This window comes from Actinia tenebrosa, unplaced genomic scaffold (genome assembly GCF_029948245.1).
Source record: "Actinia tenebrosa isolate PJP-AT-01 unplaced genomic scaffold, QUT_ActTen_1.0 PGA_scaffold5__44_contigs__length_20552954, whole genome shotgun sequence".
NCBI lineage: Eukaryota > Metazoa > Cnidaria > Anthozoa > Actiniaria > Actiniidae > Actinia > Actinia tenebrosa.
The window spans coordinates 11,758,329-11,779,041 of record NW_028292582.1 but is presented as its reverse complement, the minus strand read 5'-3'; the positions used below and the strand labels follow the sequence as shown (position 1 = coordinate 11,779,041).

General features: G+C 37.1%; 2 protein-coding genes and 1 long non-coding RNA gene across 4 annotated transcripts in view; 2 read left to right on the top strand and 1 right to left on the bottom strand.

Moving 5' to 3' along the window:
• Positions 1 to 1,838: 1,838 nt before the first annotated feature.
• On the bottom strand, positions 1,839 to 16,258 carry LOC116307304 (uncharacterized). Its single transcript, XR_016121253.1, has 3 exons — positions 16,116 to 16,258; positions 6,435 to 6,484; positions 1,839 to 2,106 (listed from the first exon to the last, which is right to left on the bottom strand). It is a non-coding gene; the product is annotated as an uncharacterized LOC116307304 (long non-coding RNA).
• The window catches only part of LOC116307303 (allatostatin-A receptor), an 18,027-nt gene continuing 12,057 nt past the window's right edge, over positions 14,744 to 20,713 (top strand). For both annotated transcript variants that reach the window (XR_016121252.1, XM_089037419.1), the window contains exons 1-2: positions 14,744 to 15,188; positions 16,611 to 16,757. The gene's annotated coding sequence lies outside the window, so the exon portion shown is untranslated. The remainder of the gene's footprint in view (positions 15,189 to 16,610; positions 16,758 to 20,713) is intronic.
• LOC148906546 (uncharacterized) lies at positions 16,943 to 20,292 on the top strand. Its single transcript, XM_089037417.1, has 2 exons — positions 16,943 to 18,420; positions 20,154 to 20,292. The coding sequence occupies exon 1, from the start codon at positions 17,150 to 17,152 to the stop codon at positions 18,383 to 18,385; it is 1,236 nt and encodes a 411-aa protein (XP_088893543.1). The 5' UTR covers positions 16,943 to 17,149; the 3' UTR covers positions 18,386 to 18,420; positions 20,154 to 20,292.

Here is a 20,713-nt window from a genome sequence, read left to right as displayed (position 1 = left end):
AGAGAATTCATTAGACAATCGATAATGACACGGTGGTAAAATTCACACCCTAAGATTGCTCACACTACAAAAATTTAATCACGTTAAACCACCCAAATAAAGGATCCGGAAAAGTATAGTCCCGTGACTCTTGTAAGGAACGAGCGCTATATCGCTGTATAACATTTAGGCGTCATTTTTCATAAGTTATTATATTTAGTTAGGCAAGCATTTCCCCCTCAGGGCCAAAGGGAACCGTCATCAGAAATGTTTCATATTTCTGCATCAAAGGAAAAAAACATTTCAAACCGCCAACATTTTTTTTTTTTTTTTGATTTTCTGACAGTGAAAAAATCTTTCATTAGCTGAATGGATTTTCTGTTTACACTGACCAAATATTTTGTTGGACTTCTTTTTCTTTTTTGATTTTTCCCTCGTGAATTTCATTAATTTCGATTCCGTTTATAATTAAGTTGTTGTTTTTACGGTTGAAATGATGAATTTGAATGCTCTCAGACTCAAGATCAGCTCAAGTGTCAACAAGGTTAATATTCTGCTTACTTGTGTCTAAAAATAATCTCCGCTCATGTGGTAACATAATAGCTATCATAACATCACGTATTATCTTTCATTTCTATTTCTGGAAACACTTATAATGACTGTGATCAGGTCACTAGATAAAGGACAAAGAAACAAGCCATTCGCAACATAACACCGTTGAGTGCCTGGGAACCTCAGTAAAGCTTGACTCATCAGCGTCAAAACTTTTAGCTCTTATTCATACTCTGAATTTTGTGAAAGAAACAGCTTTGCAGCGTCGGTAGGCACCAAGGACTTACGCAATTTGACAAGGGTAAACAGAAAAGATCACATCAAAGGCACAATAGTCTAGTGGTCTTTGAATTTTGGATTTAACTATGGTTCACGGACAAGCCTTGGAACAAGGGAATCTTCCAACCAGGAGAAGAAGCTTAGGGATTCAAAGAAGACAGTCTATAGTTTTAACAGACGATTTTTGCAACCAGCTCGCACAAGAGGAACTGATGGCAGCTATCAGTATTCAACGCTATGAGGAAGCCTACAAGAACGTGTATGGAGCAACAAGGTCTGTACAGAGAAGGAACTCGGCCACTCTTCCTATGAATAATTCAACTATCTTAAGGAAATTTGGCTCAGATCCTTGTTTGATGGGGTTTCTTGGTTAGGAAGAACCAAAGGATGTTAGTTGCCTTCCTAATGAGCAACGTGGGCACGCACTGTGAGAGAAATGTCATCAGTTCACGAAACATAACATGACTAAAAGAAGTATAAAAATAAAGATGGTTTCGAGCTGCTGATCAAGGTATTATTGCAAGACAATAAATCAAGCTGGAATAGTGTCAACAAAGGCCAGTCACTTTAATCTAAAGTCTCTTCAAGTGAAAATGAAAAGAGAATATTTCCGACAGGAGACTTTGCAAAATCAAACACAACTTTTGTTCTATTTTTATAGCATCATATAATATATATTTATTTTGATGAACTTGACGGGATTTGCATTTTGTAGATGATCCGACAATATTATGTAGCCATGAAATCAATAAAATGCAGCCATAGAAGAAAAAAAATTAATGTAAAATTGAGAAACAATCTTAATTTGGTTGGTTTGTTAGTTGATCAGTATTTGATTACCCGTGCTTTCGTGTCTAGAGGACTGGATTTGTCAGTCAGATTATCTTGATATATTTTGTATTTATACTTGTCCAGAAATGATTCAAATCTGTGCGCTATGTTGACCTACCTCCGCGCGGTTAATATTATTTCACAACAAATTCTTTTCCAACATTTCTCTCAGGAAAAATAAATTGCTGTGTAAAAGTTTACTTTATGGTCAAGTTTTTAATTCTCGAGAATCATTTTAATACTTTACAATTATTTTGTGTTAATACTCGTGTATTTATGTTCCCTTATGACTTGCCCGTCATCTGACTATGACTGTTTTAATTTTAGTACAACTTTGCATGTCTAGTACGGTGTTGGTTTATTTGTGGGTTTGGGTGAAAGGCCATGCCAGGAAGGAAGGACTTAGAAACAGTTCATGGTTCTGTGTGGAAGCTTGAACCAAACTGGCTTGTTCTGCCGAGACACCTAAAAATATCACGCAAGAATCAGTAAAGAGTAAGCTAGCTTTAATAGACTTACAAAGAAACGTTTTAAGTTCTTTTGCAAATGGAAAGTTGAATTCAACTGAAAAGAGGGACTTGTGACAATTAAGCCATGCAGTTTCCTCGGGACGGCTGATAACGAGTTACTTAAGGAAATATTCTGATCGTAACGACCAACAGTCAATCCGAAAACTTATCAGTTTATTCCCGCGTTAGGCTGCAGTGTTTCATCTTATCGACATCGCTCATTTAGCCGACCTGAGCCACATCATATCACCCCTTGCAAACATGCTCATTCACAAACTTTTATCTTTTCAATACAAACAGGATTTGGTCATCCCATTTTGAATACTTGTGGTCAGGTATCTCGAAGAGATTTGGCTGAATAACTATTACAGAGATATTGAGGTCAAACGATGGGCGGGCATTGGACTTTCATATTTTCGCAAGTTCCCCCTCAGCTGCCCCTTGCAAAACCTGACAAGCTAAAATAGCCATGTCCTGCCTTTTGGTCATTTCACGGATCGACAAACCATAGCTAGTGTAAATTTAATTAAGATTGTTTCTTAGGAGTTAAAGATAAAACCATTCTATTGTATTACCACTGGGCTGGGTACTTTTATTATTCGTAGGATGTTTTGAATATTTATTTCGCAATGCTTCTCAGAGCCAAGTCGGGTCGTATCTGAAAACCTCCGATGCGTCAGCAGCCTCGTCCGTTAGCTAAATTTTTTTCATCCGTTTGGTTTGCCGTTTTAAAGAAACGTTTTGAAGAAGAAAGCATCAGGAGCACAACCTTAAGCTAAAGTTCAAACTAAACCAACTGCATTTGTCCCTACTGTCCTGTCGTTATTTTGTGAAAAAAGACCTATAGTAGATCTTTTAGTCTCGTGCTTCCATGATTGATGTTTTGGCGCATGCGCAACGTATCTTTGTTTACTGCGAGTTCGGCTTTTTTTCTTATCTGTGCTAATGGATGTACTGATAACTTATCTGGGTAATCCATAACTGAGATTGCTTTTAAAGACTTTTCTTCTGGAATGTTACTTTCGACTACCATCATACGATATTTTCAGTTTCTGCCGGCTTATTGATGAAGATTTGATATCAGCAGAGTCAAAAGGGCTCTCTGAATTCAAACTTCGGGCACGTTTGGTTTTGGTCACATGTTTTTTGATTAGAGGAAAGCGTTGGCGAAATCGACTAGAAAATACGGGGAAAAAAAGTTCTTTTCAATAATTGAAAGGTCACAATAGTAAACTAATGTCTACTGAGTATGTTACCATAGTAGACACGTTTGGCGGGAAATGCACAAGGAGGGTATATAGGAGTTAGTAAAGTCACGTGAGAGATTAAGAAATAAATAAAAATAAAAAGGAAAAAGAGGGTAGATTGATATACAAATCGAAGATTGGAAATGATCACCAATAAAAAGGAAAGAAAAACCTGTATGGTAAAAGACTTTAGCGAGAGTGCTGTCAGTAAACGAAAAAACATGGGTTCTTTTAAAATTCAAGCGATTTGATTGGATAGCGTCTATTTTCTTGCTTCTGAATTGGTTGATAATGGATAGGAAGCCATTTGACTGTGATGATACTGTAAGGACCATCCTTGGAGGTCCCATCATGTGAAGCATTAAGTTTTAATCAGAATCAATAATGAACGCTTAAATCTTCACTGGGGTTTGCTAAGAGCCTTTCATACGAACGTATTTACCCACGGTGTATTTACACAAATGTCTAGGCTAATGGTGTTTGAGCTATCTCAGATCGTCTCGAGCATTCATGTGACGTTTTTTTAATGCAAGAAATAATTTGAGACGTGTTCAGTCAGTAGCCTTAACCTACACCCGATACCTCACTAACGAGGTTTTACATTATGTCTATCAATCAAGTCCTAAGAATTAAACCAAAACGGCAAGAAAATGCAGGAGCTAACAGGAATAAGAATAGAGACTAAAACATGACCTTCCACATGTCAAAACTAGGCGCAGATAACTTAATATCTAAATATAGGGTTGCCGATCAGGCGAGGGGCAAGATCAAGCTATTAAATTTAGTCCGTGTATTATCAATAGTTTTGCCTACTCTTGGCACAATAAAATCTTTCAAAATATTGAAATAATTTCAATATTAGTAGTTTTTAGTTAAAGCTTTTTATAATTTTGATGCAAGTATGGCTGAAGGCCAGATAAATGTGTGGTTGAAAGTGCTATTTCTGATCAAGATAAATGTCTTTTTGTGAGTATGTCGTGTCATTGAGTCAGTCTCTGATCATAACATGAAAGTCCATACTTGTCTAATGTAGTAGAAAGCTGGTTTATTTCAGACTGAGCATGTTTTCCACATATGTGGAAATTTTTTAACAAAGACAAAAGGTCACTTCGGATGTCTGCAAGAATCAAGAATAGATCAAGTCATGTTTGTTTTGTATTTACACAATATTTTTCCTTAAGAAACACTTAACATTACGCCATTTGTTTTTCGGTGGTTTGCATGAATTCGCCAATTTTAGGATCTCTTCTGTGCCCCTATGTTTACAGGTCTGAGTGGAGTATTCTTTTATTAGGACAAACGGGAAAAAACAAGCAACAACAAGTCCCAACACAGAAACCCCAAAAATAAACACATTATGATCCGGCTATTTTATTATTTCGGGTGTCATTCTCTAGAGTATCATTTTTTCGTGCATGGGAAGATGCATGAACATGGACACCACTCAAACAAAGAATGTTATTCTCAAGAGAAAGACACGTGGTCTGAAATGGGAAAACATTACGCCCAAAGTAAAGAGGTCTATCGCCGGTTTCAGTCTAAGGAAACTCCGCAGTTAAGAACAGCGTGTAATACTGGGTATTTCTGTCGATAAAGATGTCTAGTGTTATTTATAACAGTGCTAACAGTGCAGGGGTGAAAGGTTCTGCGGAAGGGCGTGATGAAGTTATTTAAATACTGACATTGTTAGCTCACCAATAAAATATAACTTTTTTAGACGATTCCTGAAGCCCAAAATAGTTATAATGAAGAAATAGAAAACGCGCGCGCGTGCTGTGTGCTGTCATAAAGCACGCAGGGATTGGCAGAACACGAGAGAAGTGTTAAGAGAAGCACGACGCGTAGCGGAGTGCTTCTGGACACTTCTCGAATGTTCTGCCAATCCCCAAGTGCTTTATGACAGCACACAGCACAGCAAGCAAGTTTTTTTATTTCTTTTATAAAACATAAATTACAATAATAGATAGGAATGACGCAACGGAAAGTGCGCGCGCGTGCAATGTGCTCTCATAAAGCACGCGCTCCAAACCAATCAGAACGCTACATTCATAACAGTTATTTTATAACTGACTTTAATAGAAAGAAGCTGCGGCTTTAGGGGAACCTCGATAATACGACCACTGATACAAGAACGTAACCTTGATAATACGACCACTGATAGGGGAACCTTGATTATACGACCACTGATACAAGAACGTAACCTTGATAATACGACCACTGATAGGGGAACCTTGATTATACGACCACTGATACGAGAACGTAACCTTGATACGACCTTGAACGACCACTGATAGGGGAACCTTGATTATACGACCACTGATACGAGAACGTAACCTTGATAATACGACCACTGATAGGGGAACCTCGATAATACGACCACTGATACGGGAACTTTTATAATACGACCACAGATACGGGAACTTTTACGATACGATCACTGATACGGAAAAGTAACCTCTATAATACGACCACTGATACGGGAAAAATAAGGACAGTTAGCATATACCAACTTGTGTACTTCCTAAGAACGCGCGCGCTCATTGGTTAATTGGAGGTGAATATTGTACGATATTCACCTCTGAATCTCGGAATATTGAGTCGGCAACAAAATGACATCTGCCGGCAATCGTTTTGCTACAATTGAGGAAAAATTGAAATCATTAACTATGCCATTCCTATCCATACTAAAAAGGCAACGAAGTATGGCCTAAAAGTTTTGCTAAAAGTTTTGCTAAAAGTTTTGCGTGAATTTGTCACGCAAACTAAAAATTTCTGTTCGTTTGTTTTTATTGAATATAAAAATAATTACTCTGTACACAAGTTGGTATATGCTAAAACAATTATTCGTCTCAGGCTCAGTGAAGATGGAGAATATTTACCTCGCCGCTCGAAGACTCGCGTCTCGGTAAATATTCCCCGATATTCACTTCGCCTTCGGCGAATAATTGCTAATTATGCGGACACTCGGATAACGCGATCCTCATAAGGAGCTTCGATGATACGACAACTAATACGGTTTCCCCGATGACATGAATACCTTTTCTTGTCCCTATCGGTCTTTATGACGGTTTGACTTGCAGATGCAGCCTGTACATAGAAAAAAGGGGTTTTATAAATGTTACCAAAAGCTATTTGCGTCATGATCGAGCACTCTCACGAGGCTCAAATGCACGTGGAAATTGATCAGTCCTAAATGACGTTTATGTTACCATGGTTGCCTTATAAGTTTGGATGGTGGCCTGCGGTGCTACCGTCACACTTAAGGGACTCCGCTCCCAAAACAGCAGGATATCAAAACGTCTTGTGAAGTCTTTTGCCAGATGGAATATTTCATGTATTAATATATACCGATGAAAAATGTTTTTCTTTTCTGAATCTATACTGTATACGTATGCGCGCTAACTGGCATGAGATTTTTAAAAGAACCGAAGCCTGACTTATAGTCTTTATTCAATGCATACAGTTCTGATATATCGGATATTAATGAATTATATATATTCATGATTTTAGTATCGGGCCTTGAATTTTTTTTAAAATGTTACTCTAATATATCTTTAATGATATGTTATTCCATTCAAAAAATACTTTCTGTGTCATACTTCGGGAATCTCGCGGGATATTCTAAAGCCTTCAAGGGCCTTTTTTGTTTCAAGAAAGTAAAGCATTTACTCTAAGATCTGCCATATTATCACACATTTAAAAACCTAGGCTGGTGTGCTAGAGGACTCTAGTGAGATCTAAGTTTTAATCAATTAGATGCCGGTCTGAGACAGATTGACGAGGGGAGGGGTGGGCCGGGAAGGTGGTAGTTTTCTTCCGCATAATATTTTACAGTCTTCAAAGATTATTTATTTTTACGCGTTAGGGTGCCTATAGCTGCCCCTCCCCATCTCCCCTAGTAAAGATACGATAATCCCCCCGAGGGAGGGTGGCAAAGTAAGACGGTAGCTGCATAGACTAGAGCATAGAGAAGAAAGGTTTTGACAGGTTGTTTCCATGTTGATGGGTTGCAAGCATTCCCAAGAGAGTTAAAAGACAAAACCATGACGGCCATTGTGGTACTGTTAACAATGGATGCTAATGAGAAATCTTTTGTTAAATGGTACCAACATGGCAGCGATGACGTAACGTGCAAACAAAGAATGAGCAGATACTAATCTGGTTATCGAATTCATACCATTTTGTGAGTATTTCTAGCTGCCATAGTAACCGACAAATCGAATTAAACCTTAGTCGATAATATACGTATATATGTGCAAAAACATAATGGCATTAAACACGGCATGATGGAAACAGATAATACATCCTTATAATAATCGATATACAACTTTCCTTACTCCGAAAACCAGAAAAATAATCTATATTTTAAAGTATATACGAGCACTATGATAGATGGACAAATCGTATCAGGTTGAACTTGACAGATTAACGTGCTTAAACAAGCGAGAAACATGAAGCGATGCATATGTTAATGAAAAAGATGTCATATATTGCCGAGCGTGACCTTCATGGATGAGAATTTTGCGTTTCAACAATATTACTACTTTCACGATGACTCATAGAGCATCATCATCATGATTAATCTTTCTTTACCAAACATCTTGCTACTACTATTCCTGATTTTCACCGATATTTTTTACTTCTATTTTTGTTTTCTCATTGAAGAATTTCTCTAGGAAGATCTAGAAAGTTCTTAGTTAGCGTTGACTTTTAGCATGGAATTGGGCTTTCTGCGCTGAAGCAGTTCCACGGTGACGTCATTCGAATCGTCATCCTCTGACGTCACATTTATTTGTTTATACAATAACATACATGTCCATGGATGTAAAATTGTTTAATATAAACGTGTTGAGAAGCAAAAGGGGTTCAGTGAAGCAAAACTGTATGAGAGTGAAGGATCAAAGTCTGTCAAAAACAAATATAAGTCAGCTATTTCCTTTGCCATTGTGAAAAATTCAGTCAAGGGGTGCATCATTTTTTGCATCAAAGCTCAGCTCAAATTTACGTAGCCTCAAGATGCTGACGTTTCTTCCAGTTAATAAGTTCACCAAAGAGTTTGAAAGAAGTAATTTAGAGCCGTTAAGTCCAATAAGCCAGGCTTCATGGAGCTCGGTAAGAAGAAACTCCAAAGGTCTTACACCATCTTTACTGCATGCCTATGAAGAACAACAACAAGAAGAAAGAAAATACAAGCAAGATTTTCAACGAGCATTTTCTAATGTTTATGGCTCAGTTTCTCATGACATTGCGTTTAACACCATATCCATGGACTTAAATCGATTATCAAGGACTGTTAGAGTACAAGAACCCGGTACATGGGGCAATCCCTATGCCGTAGAGGGAAAGATTCTCCTGTAGATGGAACTTTGAGAATTTAATCCTGAAAATAATTGAAAAGTGACAAGGCTAGTGCAAGAGCTAACGTAATTACGAATGTAAAGATATTGCATCGCAAGCGCTGATCTCGCCTCAGGCCTACATGGTTGGCTGGTCCAATCCCATCATGCTTTGCAAATCTTGTACCAGAAGTCACCCTACACTGACTTCATCGATCGAGTAAACTTGTTTGTGTATTTGTCGTTATAAATTTGTTCTTTTTTAAATCTTTGTAAAAAATATTAAACTTTTTTTGTGTGCTGTCTTGTTTACTTTCTATCAAACTTCGAAATATTATTCATTCTTTATTAAATAATATTTACTATCTAATAATATAATATTTATTTATTATTATTTATTTGATATAAAAAAGCTTCATGCTTTATAAAAACAGTAAAATGGTAAGCTTCTGGCGCTATACGGTTTTAAAACGCATAGGTCGAATACTGCCTCTAACCTTAACTCTGGTAACTCTTACGCTACCATGGTGCTCTCCCAACAATCCGCGTGCACCATCAATAGATTTACGCACGCTAAGCATTGACCATTGCTTAACTGTACCATAGCTACCTATCTACGATACATATCCATAATATTCTCATATAAGTCTCGTACGCTCAACTATTTCAACCCACTTACCACCTATCCCCTCTCCTCGTCAATCACCAACTACCTTGATAGTTATTTGTTTTATTTTATTTATCTATATCTTTTCTTCTTTGTCATTTTTATTTAATCCTTTTATTCATACGTCCCCCCCACCCCACCCCCCCCCCACTCCCAACCAACACCTCCCCCCTTGCTTGGGCCCGAATACCTGTGTCAAACATAGTGTCGTCGGGTTTTATCCGATCAATCTTTGTTCTTAAAAACAGTCAAATGGTATTTTTAAATACCATATTAAAATATCTTCGAATATTTGAATTAAACAAAGTGAAAGAAATTTTAAAGTAAAACAGTCAAATGGTGTTTAACATTATCCAATATTTGAAGAACGTAAAAATTTAGAAATTTTCAAGAAATTCAGACATTTTAGGCACTGAAAACAAGACGAAGACCGAACCCAGTTTCACTGGTTTTCTTCGTGTTTTTGTTTCCTTGTGCCTTGGTCAGAGGTACTGCTATTCACTAACATAATATATCTTACGTCAATCTAATCTATAGCAACGAGCTTATCAAAAGTATCTGGGAATCTATTAATATTCTAACATAAATATATGGGTTCGAGTTCTCAGTTGCATCAATGACGCCCTAAATTATGCACGTTGGTCTGTCTACTCTCTGTTTGTCTACTCTAATTTTAGAAAATGAAAAATAAAAAATGATTTATAACATTTGTCTGGTTAAGTCACCATGGTAACAAAGTGTTACATTTAGTCCAGTGAAAAATAAAGTTTAATTCGACGTCGAAAAAACTGAAAAGCATGAAACGACAGTAACAATGGTTAAATCGAATTTATTTCTTACGAAATGTAACCGACGTACATATTGTAGCTTCAGTGAAAAAGACACCAATTTAGACTACACTTTATCGGCTCATCAACATCCTTATGCAACAGATGTTATGATAAGTAGTAAACAGCAGTAAGCTACCTATCAATTATTTAGTGTTATGCCGAATGAAACATTCTATATAATTAATGGGTTTTGGCCAAAAATATCAGAGAGTTGTTATGTTTGGTTCAGAGGAAATAAGTTTAAAGTTAGAATGGATGAATGAAGTTGTAATCGCTTAAATTTTACACATCTATCTCAGAGGGAAATGTGAGAATGGAAAAACGAAAAAAAGAAAAGAAAATATTTTCAGAAAAAAATTATTCCTCTAAGGTAAAGTAACGGGTGTAAATTATAGTATCCTTATAATAAATATTCTTTTCTCCCTCGATACCTCTAATTCTCCATTTTTTCTTTCTTACTTTCTCATATATCTTATTTGCCTTTAAACGAGAACAACAATACTGAGAAAGTGCAAAAAAGCGATAAATAATTTCAATAGTTTGAGTCCTTGAAGTGCCCGGTATAAGTGATATTAATTCATCATACATGTCTAGTTCTTTCGTCAGAGATCTTAGGGCAGACGTTACCAAATGCTCTAGCCGGCCTCACGTGTAAAGTCACATGTTTTGCAATGATGTGAACAATCAGACAGCTGAAGTACTAAATAAATAAATTCAAACGTTTCATTGAGCAGGGAAATCATATTTTCTTTGCGCTTTTCTTAGGAATTCAACGTCAATGAAGCTCTGACGTATTTTAGCAAATTAACTTAAAAGAAAAAAAAAACACAAAAATTCATTAAGAGAAAGAGAGCTCGCTAAAGACACCACGTGTACAGGATAGCTTTTCCTTGTTACATAACGTAATTGGCAAGATATTGAAAGCCGGTAGATTTGTTCTTGAAGATTTTTTTTTATATATTTTTTTTAAGCTATTGATTTATCGTTGTGTCTGATATCTTTGGAAAACTCATTCGTGTATCAGCCAATCAGAGGTGGCGAACCCTTCTAAACAATTCCATAAGCCTTTTGGGGGGGCAATTAATGACATGTGCTATGACTCACAATAAAGTGACGGACGCCGGTTTGTTTTCCAAGGAGTGATGATGTTAAAATGTTATCCAACGATATTCTATATATCTCGAGCACGAAATACTAAAAACATCTTTTAAATGTTCTTTATCTATTTACACAGATATTAAAGTTGTCTAGATAAAATCTTGAGTCAATATCATTGTTAACGAGGTTATTTTTCTTAATACGCTCTTTATATTTTGTAGCTTATTTTAAGAGTATAATGCTTATGAGGTGTCATCTGTTTTTACCCTAATTGCGTTGTTTTTTACTTCTTTCATGTTACTTTAGATGTCTTCCTTCGCTTTACTTTGTTTTGGTCTGAATACAGTACCAGCCATTAAACTATATCGTGATGGGCAGGCTTTGTCTATGTTGACAGCACTCTTACACTACGTATTTTATTCCTAAGTGTTTGTATATTTCCTATCTTATTAGTATTGCCCACTAAATCCGTTTGTCAAAAAAAAAAAAACACAAGAAAGTACAACGTCACAGTTTTATTATCAAAGAGTTTTTGTGGAGTTTTGATTCATTCACAAACTGATTCATTTCCCCTGATATTTTCAGTATCTCAAAACAAACCCACTCAGAACTTGTATTTTGTATAGTGTCATCACGCTCACTTTAACTAAACTGTTTCTGCCCACAGAAACTCCTTGGCCAATAGTTCAGTTTGGTGCGAGTCTCACTGGTAGGACTCTGTACTCTCTGCTTCTTTCAGATATTGTCTAATTTTCCCGATTTTCTAAGGTCTTCTAAAATCTACCGCCTCAACTTTGAGATAAGATACCTGCCTTGTGGAACTTAATTCAAGGTGCCTTCGTAAACATTCAAAATTTCCTGTAAATTTAAAACAAAACCAGTCTTGATGAACTGCCGTATTGTCACTGAAAATATTTACGGTTATTACACATTCCTGACGTACGTAGTAACTATGTTTTTCAACTGCTGTAAAACAGAAAAATTAGCAAAATAAGATGTGGGAGTTTGAATATTTGTCCCTGAAAACTAAGAGTTATTTATACTAACGATAAAAACACGGTTCACTTAGTGGCGGTAAATATCCATGGTGCTTTCAAAAGATAACATGTTTTCTAAGTACGTTAGTAGCAGTTGAAAATATTTTCTGTCAAAAATAGCTCAAGGAAGTTATTACAAACTGTGGTTAATTTTCAAGTATTTTATTGTATTTCAGTTGTTTATGGTTTTGATATTTACAACTTTCGATCTATAAAAAGCTCTTATTTACAACATATAAATATAGAACAGAGATATATGTATATATATATACATATATTCTTTAGATAATTTATTACAGTTTGTAGAATTTTACTTAAATTGTGGTACAATTATGCTTTCAACCTGAGTTGAAAAATAACTTATTTACGAGAACGATTTGCAAGCATCATCTTGGTGAAATTATCAAATTTTGATCGTTCTTATACTACGAATTTGTGTCGTTTAGTTCCTAATGCTTTTTAAGCTTAAGAAGACTTAAGCTTAAGAAAAATCACGGAAACATATAGTTTGAGTCACGCTGCCGGCTGTATTTCTTCGCTCGGTTATCAGAATATTGATAAAAGCGTTCGTACATCTAGGTACAGATTATTCTATTTTTCGATTTCAAAGTTTCTGTGTTGCATTATTTAGTGTTTTTCTTTGAAAGAGATATCGTATTCAATACCTCTTTGGTATTTCTTGATCGCAAGAATATAAGGCACAGGACGATCTCTTCCACCGAAACCTTCGTGTATTGTTTCTTCTTCAGACAGATTAATCTCCAGAGTTTCACAGGAAAAACTTGATTTCTGGAACATTCTGAAGATCGCTTTGGAGTGCCAAGTTTGTTTTGTCATTGAGGCACAAAGTTGAATAATCGCTGTGTACCGGGGATTTGGAACCAAAAACATTTTTGTACGCTTCTTGGAACTGCTTCTTGAATGTTTCATTGCTTTCTTCAGTCTTGGCGTATTCTTCTAACAATTGCTCTGATAAAGTACTTGCACTTCTCTGTCGCGGTCGCCAATCTTGCTCCATATTAAGGCCGCTGACACCATCCTCAAAACTTTCCTGTTTACAATCCATATCGATCGCTTGTGTCTACTAGTAATAAGGGTGCTATATTTGGCCGTACTTCGTTTCAACTCAAGGCACCAGATAAACTGTTTGTGTCTTATCTATGCGAGGACCTTTTATAGAGCCTCACAACCAATGCTACTAAATCCGCCAATGACTCGAAATGACTCATTATTTCGACTGACGTCACCCAAGCCTTTCGCGCCAAATATGTCAACAACAAATCGATTGGATATGCAGAAGAAGCACGCGTGCACGAAAGCTTATCAAAACATTCGACGCGACCACAGCAGGTCCTTAAGCAAAACTCTCAAAAACAGCTTGGACTGCTACTATTTTCTTTGATGGTTTTTTCTGTTTACTAAACTCGGCTTTTAGAAAATAGATCTTAGTGTACTGCATGACATGGATAGAAAAGAAAATTACTAGGCTACGTGATAGCAGAGTTTTAGTGTCAAGCTGTGAATAAAGAAAAGCACACACAAATCTTTTGTTCTATTGCCAGGACATTCGAACTGCTTCTAAAGATTGGATTCTATGTAGTCTAGAGAGAATGATTTGTATTTAGGAGGGATTTACTACGTTATAGCACAAATGGGGATTTTTCCTGCCTTGATAAGATCAGCCTTACAAGCACCTGACTAAAATGCCTCTTAAATAAAGTAATTTTTTTGGAGATTACCGAAGAGAATGTACGAAAGCAAGATATCGAGAATGAAAATAATAGGACAATAGGGGAAATGAAATGATACTAAAGTAAAGCAAAACACAAAAAAAAAAATTTAATGGATTTAATTTAATTTTTTTTTTTTTTTTTTTTTTTTTTCTTTTCTTTTCCCTTCTTCTTCTTCTTAATTAAAAATGTGGCAGAGAAGTAACGAATTAATATGACAAAAGAGAAGTGGAAAAATAAAATAAAAGGGAAGAGCGAAAGTAAGAAAAAATGAAGAAAACGAAGAAGGAAAGAAGCTACAAACAAAAAAATCGGATAAAAAACGCCAATGTAGATAAACACGAAAAAATAGAGCGGGATAGAAATAAAAAAACATACATTAAATGTATTCGTAAAATTCGACCTGTTTTGACGAAGAAAAAAGAAGAAGAAGAAGAAGAGAAAAAAAATAGGAGAAAATTATGAACCGTGACGAATTAAGCCGATTACATTGATGTGCGATAAAAAGTAAAGCCGACAAATAATCCCTGCAACATTTTCTATAAAACGCCGTTAAATTTCAAGACTACACTGCTTATCAATCCAGAAATTGAATTCAACGTTAAATGGTCTTTCTCAGAATCGATCACTCGTGTTATTATTGGCGCGGAATATGTTCATGAACGCAAAATTTGATTGATATTTTTTCTGCCTGACTATAAAACGGAAATAAAACCACTAAATGACTGGTGGTTGCTATAGAAACACATTTAATGATTTCTTTCCTCAGCCTCTGCTGCAGCTGGATGAATAGATTTGTTATGTCTAGCGAGCGAGCACGGTAGAACATGCAGAGATAAAACAAAGAGCTGCCACTGCGACTAAAAGAGTTCTTATTTTTTAGCATATAGCCAGTGCTCACTGATTTTGTATGTTTAAGGCTCATTCGGAATTTTGTTTTCGTTCTAGTGTTGGTTTTTTAGCGTGAAATACGTTAATAGTCGGAAACTAAGCCTACGATACGATCCTTGAGTACAATGACTATTTTCTAGGCTGTTGGTAATCGTTGCATGACGTCTACACTGATGGCTCAGCACAGTATCTTACTGAAAAGGCAAGTCAGCCTTACTTGAAAAAGAAGCGGAAAAAAAACCAATAGTTTTATGAGGCCCTTATATAAGCTTCAGTTATCCGCCCTTTTCCCTCTATGATGATTCTGAGCTCAGTTTTATCCCAAAACTACCTATACAGTTATCTCTAAAGGTTATTTTCCACTATCCTTGATAAAATAAATTGATTCATCCCCTGGCTAAGCTATTTTGTCATTTAGCTCTTAACCTAAAAAGGTACTTTACCAGCTGTAAGCCCTTAACAGGGACGTTTTCCTAAGGTACCGGCTATGAGGTTAACTAAAATTTAAGTCGGTACTGAATTCATAAACTATTAGCCTGTAAAAAAATTCATTTCCTGTTAACTTTATTTTTCACTCAGGTAAGATCTTTAAGTGATCCGATTATGATAACATTGGAGACTGAAAGACTAATGCTCTCAATAAGATTAGCCACTCGACCCAGAAAACGGTTAATATTGTTGATTAGAGACTGGGATCTACGAGTGAATTTTGCAATGCATTTTGAAAAACCCAGCAATGAATTTTATATGCAATTATATCTAGTATAGATGATGGATCGGACTTGTTTTGAGTATCTGTGCCAATAGTAGCTCGACTGTTCTACGTGACCAGCCCTGGTCATGCAACCGCTTAGAAACTCAGCAACGCTACCACCACAATACTGATACTAAAGATACGAATAACGACCAGTACTGATTGTTATAGAGAAGGTTATCAATGTAGGTAGATTACCCGTGCAATTTTGATAGCAATTTCATTTTAATTCCATGATGAACGAGGTCGTTTCGTGTGCTTTACAAGTCATCCGTGATAGCATTCAGACATTTTGGCTTAATAAGTGCTGTACGTGCTCTCGGTGTAAAGAATAATAGTTTCTCGAGGAAATGAATACATTTTTTAACGATTTACCTTTGATTTTAGCGCTCATAAGTTATTATTTCAGGCAAGGCTCTTTGCAATGCATGCGGTAACTTGTAAAAACCTTAACCCTTAGGACTTCCATCAGAGCCTGATTTCTAGAGTCATTTGCGCTGTTACAGGCAGGTGCGCGCACTACTTCAAACGTCCTTTTAAAATAAAATTTGGGCGAGTGAGGATTAGTAACTAGTCTAATAACTCCAGGGGAGGGGTGTGGGGAGTGAGGAACGAAATGAATATACAGGCTAACTCTTTTAAGGGTATTCCATGGGGAAAATATGTTTGTCTTGAACACTAGGTTCGCCTTTCGCTCATGTAAGCGGGATCTAAAAATGGAGCTATTGCGGCGGCGGGGGAGGGTGGGGTGGAAGGGGGTGGGGAGGGGGAGAATAAAAGAGTAGGTGTTTTATAAAACAAGAGAGCACTGTGCGGACTTTATAAACGGAATATGCCACACTAATATTTTGGATTTGTCTTTTCTTTCAGCATTAGATAAGAAGTAAGTTCGACAAGTTTGAACCAGGTTGTTTGAACCAGGGCTTGGCACTTCCAAAATTATAACCAAGTGAATGAATCACCAATGCATGATGAAACGTAACACGTGACATGTGCACGCACGTACACTACCTTAAGGTGAGTGAGAACGAAAATTTTATATTCCTGCAACGGCTCTACGTGCTGAATATCATGGAGTAGTGTTCGTAGTGTTCGTATTCGAGGTGTTGGGTTTGACTAGGCCAACGGCGCGTGACCATAGGCAAATGAAACCAAATCCTGTGTTAAGTTAAACGTACGTTACATAAAATGTCCATTCTACCTCCTCATTTGCATATTCGAGATCCCGTGAGATAGCGCATGCGTAGTGAAGTTCATCTTGCGTTTGCGTTCAGTGAAGAAAAGTCCACGTTTTTGTTTCGGAAAAGATTTTAAGAAGAACCACGATTTTCTTAGAGAAATAGGTGTCTACCGACTTCCATCGTCCCGAGGGAACTCTCAGTTCGTGGTTTGGCAAGAACTTCTGAAGAATGGAGCAAGGCCATGAGGCCAATAAGCGTCAAGGCGAAAGTCTTGCAAAAAGATCAGAAACCACCAGTGGTTTAACCACCATGAAAGAATCCCGAAAGGGAAAGAATACTGTCGAAAAAACTTCCCGAAAGGGAAAAGGGCTCGAAAAAAGTCATAAGACGGGAGAAAATCCCACGAGTCCCAAAGACAAACAGCCAGAAGATGGCCACTCGAAAAGTTTGGCGCCAAAATCAAGCAAAGACCAAACCGAAAATACCTTGCTGGCCGAAGATGTAGATGACATCAAACAACAACTAGCAAACATTACTGGATCTTTAGCTAGCCTTACACCAGTAATTACTGAGATAAAAACAGCCTACGATAATTATAACCAGGCTGTTGATGAGTTGTCAGAAAGTGACAGTGAATCGCCCGCCAACGAAAACAATGGCGGGGAGGAGGAAGGTGAACCTCCAAGGAAAAAACCCAAGAAAGAACTGAATGTGGTTCTCGCCGGCATGGCGAAAGTGGTAAATAAACCACTACACAATGGAGAAGATCTCGACTCGGATTTGGCCGAATTATTGACAGAACTTCTAAGCAAAGGCACCAGCAAAGACTCGCGCGAAGAGCTGGTGGAGAAATTACCCACGCCAGGAAACTGTCAGCGACTAGAGGTCGTTCGAGTAAACCCTGAGATCTTCAATAGTGTGAGAAAGGAAGTAAAAACAGAGGATGTTATGCTACAAAAAGCACAGAAACCTCTTCTTAAAGGAATAACGGCAGTAGCTAAAGTGCTAAGTGACTTTATGAAAGCTGAAAAAGATAAGAACATTCCAGCCGAAATGGCGGACATGACAACAAACACAATGCAGACTCTTTCAGACAGTCTGTCACTGTTAAGCGATGCTTCGCATGAAATTGACTTGCGAAGAAGAGCTTTGTTCAAATCAGATATGAAATCTGAATATCGTTTGCTGTGTAGCGATCAAAACCCTGTTAAAGATCTGCTATTTGGAACTGAGCTAGGCAAATCAGTAAAGGATTTGACGGAGGCCAGCAAGGTCACATCTAAAATTACCTCGAAACACAATAACTACAAGAGACAGAACTCAAATGGCAGCCAATATGCGAGGTCAGATCAGAGAAGGTTTCCTTTTTTAAGCCGGGGCAGAGGCTCTACTGGAAGGCAAAGAAGCGGATACACAGGGTACCGAAATCAGAAAAACCAATCCCAGTATCAGCCTCGCAAGTGAATTCAAGTTTACATATCTCTATTCCTCTTGTTAAGGTAAGCAACCTTGAGGAAAATGATCATATTGCATTTAAAACAGAGAAATCTGTTCTGCAAAGTGAGAATACACTGACCAAAAACCAAGTTTTGCCAGCTGGCCGTCTTAAATTTCATGAAAATGAATGGAAAAAGCTAACTTCTGACAAAACAATCCTAAATATTGTAACAGGGTACGAAGTTGATTTCATTTCACCACCAGTACAAACAACTCCTTTGAGACAACCAAAACTTCAATCAGTTGAAGAGAAAGCTCTTCATACACTAGTAGATGAGCTATTAGACAAACAAGTCATAGAAAAATGTGAACACGAAAGAGAAGAGTTTATTTCACCAGTGTTTTTACGAACAAAAAAGAATGGAAAATTCAGATTGATATTAAATCTCAAAAAACTGAATAAAAATATTTTACCAGTTCATTTTAAAATGGACACAATACAGTCCTGTATAAATGTAATGGAACGGAATTGTTTCATGGCATCTCTGGACTTAACTGATGCTTATTATTCAGTTTCTATCCACCAAAAATCCCAGAAATACCTAAAATTTCAGGTGGGAAACCAATTATACAAATATATCACACTACCAAATGGTCTTAGCTCTGCACCGAGAATATTTACAAAACTCATGAAGCCAGTGTATTCCACTTTGCGGAGCAGAGGACATATCTCAAGTGGTTACCTAGACGATAGTTTTTTATTGGGAACGTCATATGATCAGTGCATGAATAATATAAATGAAACTTATGATCTGTTTAGAGACCTGGGGTTTCAGGTCTCGGAGGAAAAATCGGTAACCCGACCAACCCAAATTTTAGAGCATTTGGGGTTCATATTAAACTCTATTGACATGACAGTCAGTCTCACACGGGAAAAAATTAAAAATATTAGAGTCCTTGGTAAAACCATTTTGGATAATAAAACATGTACAATAAGAGAAGCAGCTAAACTTATTGGAACTTTAGTTTCTTGTTCTGTTGGAGTGGAATTTGGACCACTTTTCTACAAACAACTTGAAATTGAAAAAATTGAGGAACTCAAAAATAGCAGAGGTGATTTTGAGGCCTTAATACAATTCTCTAACTCAGCTAGAGAAGACATTAAATGGTGGTTAGGAAACCATTACAAATTTACTAAGAAAATTTCCCACAACAACCCAGACTTCACCCTTACCACTGATGCCTCCCTGGAAGGGTGGGGTGCACACCGCCAAGGAAAGGACTGTGCAGGAGGTAGATGGCTTGCACATGAACAAACCAAACATATAAATTGTCTTGAACTTGAAGCTGCTAAATTAGGACTACAGTCTCTGTGTAGCAATGAGAAAAATGTACACATACACTTACAACTAGATAATGTCACAGCAGTAACATTTATTAATAATATGGGTGGAACTCACTCTTTGGCTTGCAACAAAGTAGCTCGTGAAATCTGGTTGTGGTGTATTTCAAAAAATATATGGCTCAGTGCGACACACATTCCCGGAATACAAAATGAAATAGCTGATCGGTTGAGCAGAAAATTTACAGATAGAACAGAATGGCAACTTCATCCCACTGTTTTCAAACAGCTAATAGAACTCTGGGGGAGGCCAGAAATAGACTTATTTGCCTCCCGAAACAATTATCAATTCAAGCCTTTTGTATCATGGCGTGCTGATCCTGAAGCCATGGCAATAGATGCATTTTGTTTAAGTTGGAAAAATAAGTATGTTTATTTATTTCCACCATTCAGCATGTTGACCAAAGTTCTTCAAAAGCTCCAGGAAGACCGAGCTCAAGCCTTGCTGATAGCACCATTGTGGCGGACCCAAGTCTGGTTTCCAAAGATGTTACACATGTTAATCCAGCGACCAGTGTTGCTTCCAAGAGACAAATTTGTGCTACAATTACCACACAACAGAAAACTGATTCACCCATTGTGGCCAAAATTGAAACTGATGGCATGCCTTTTATCAGGGGACGACTCCAACAACAGAACATTTCAGAAAGAGCTTGTGAAATTATCCTCTCGTCATGGCGAACAGGAACAACAAAACAGTACAGAGTTTATTTGGATAAATGGAGGAGATACACAGCAGAAAGAAATCAAGATCCCATTTATCCAACTGTAGCTAATATAATTGAGTTCTTAACACACCTATATGACTCTGGAAGCAGTTACTCGGCAATTAACACTGCCAAATCAGCATTGTCGGCAACTGTTGAGCTTGCCGATAGTACTTCGAGTGTTGGAGAACATCCTCTAATTAGAAGATTTGTCAAAGGAACTTTTCAGACCAGACCACCTCGTCC

Coding starts and splice junctions, on each gene's coding strand:
- LOC148906546 (XM_089037417.1), top strand. CDS start 17,150: ATGGAGCAAGGCCATGAGGCCAATAAGCGTCAAGGCGAAAGTCTTGCA.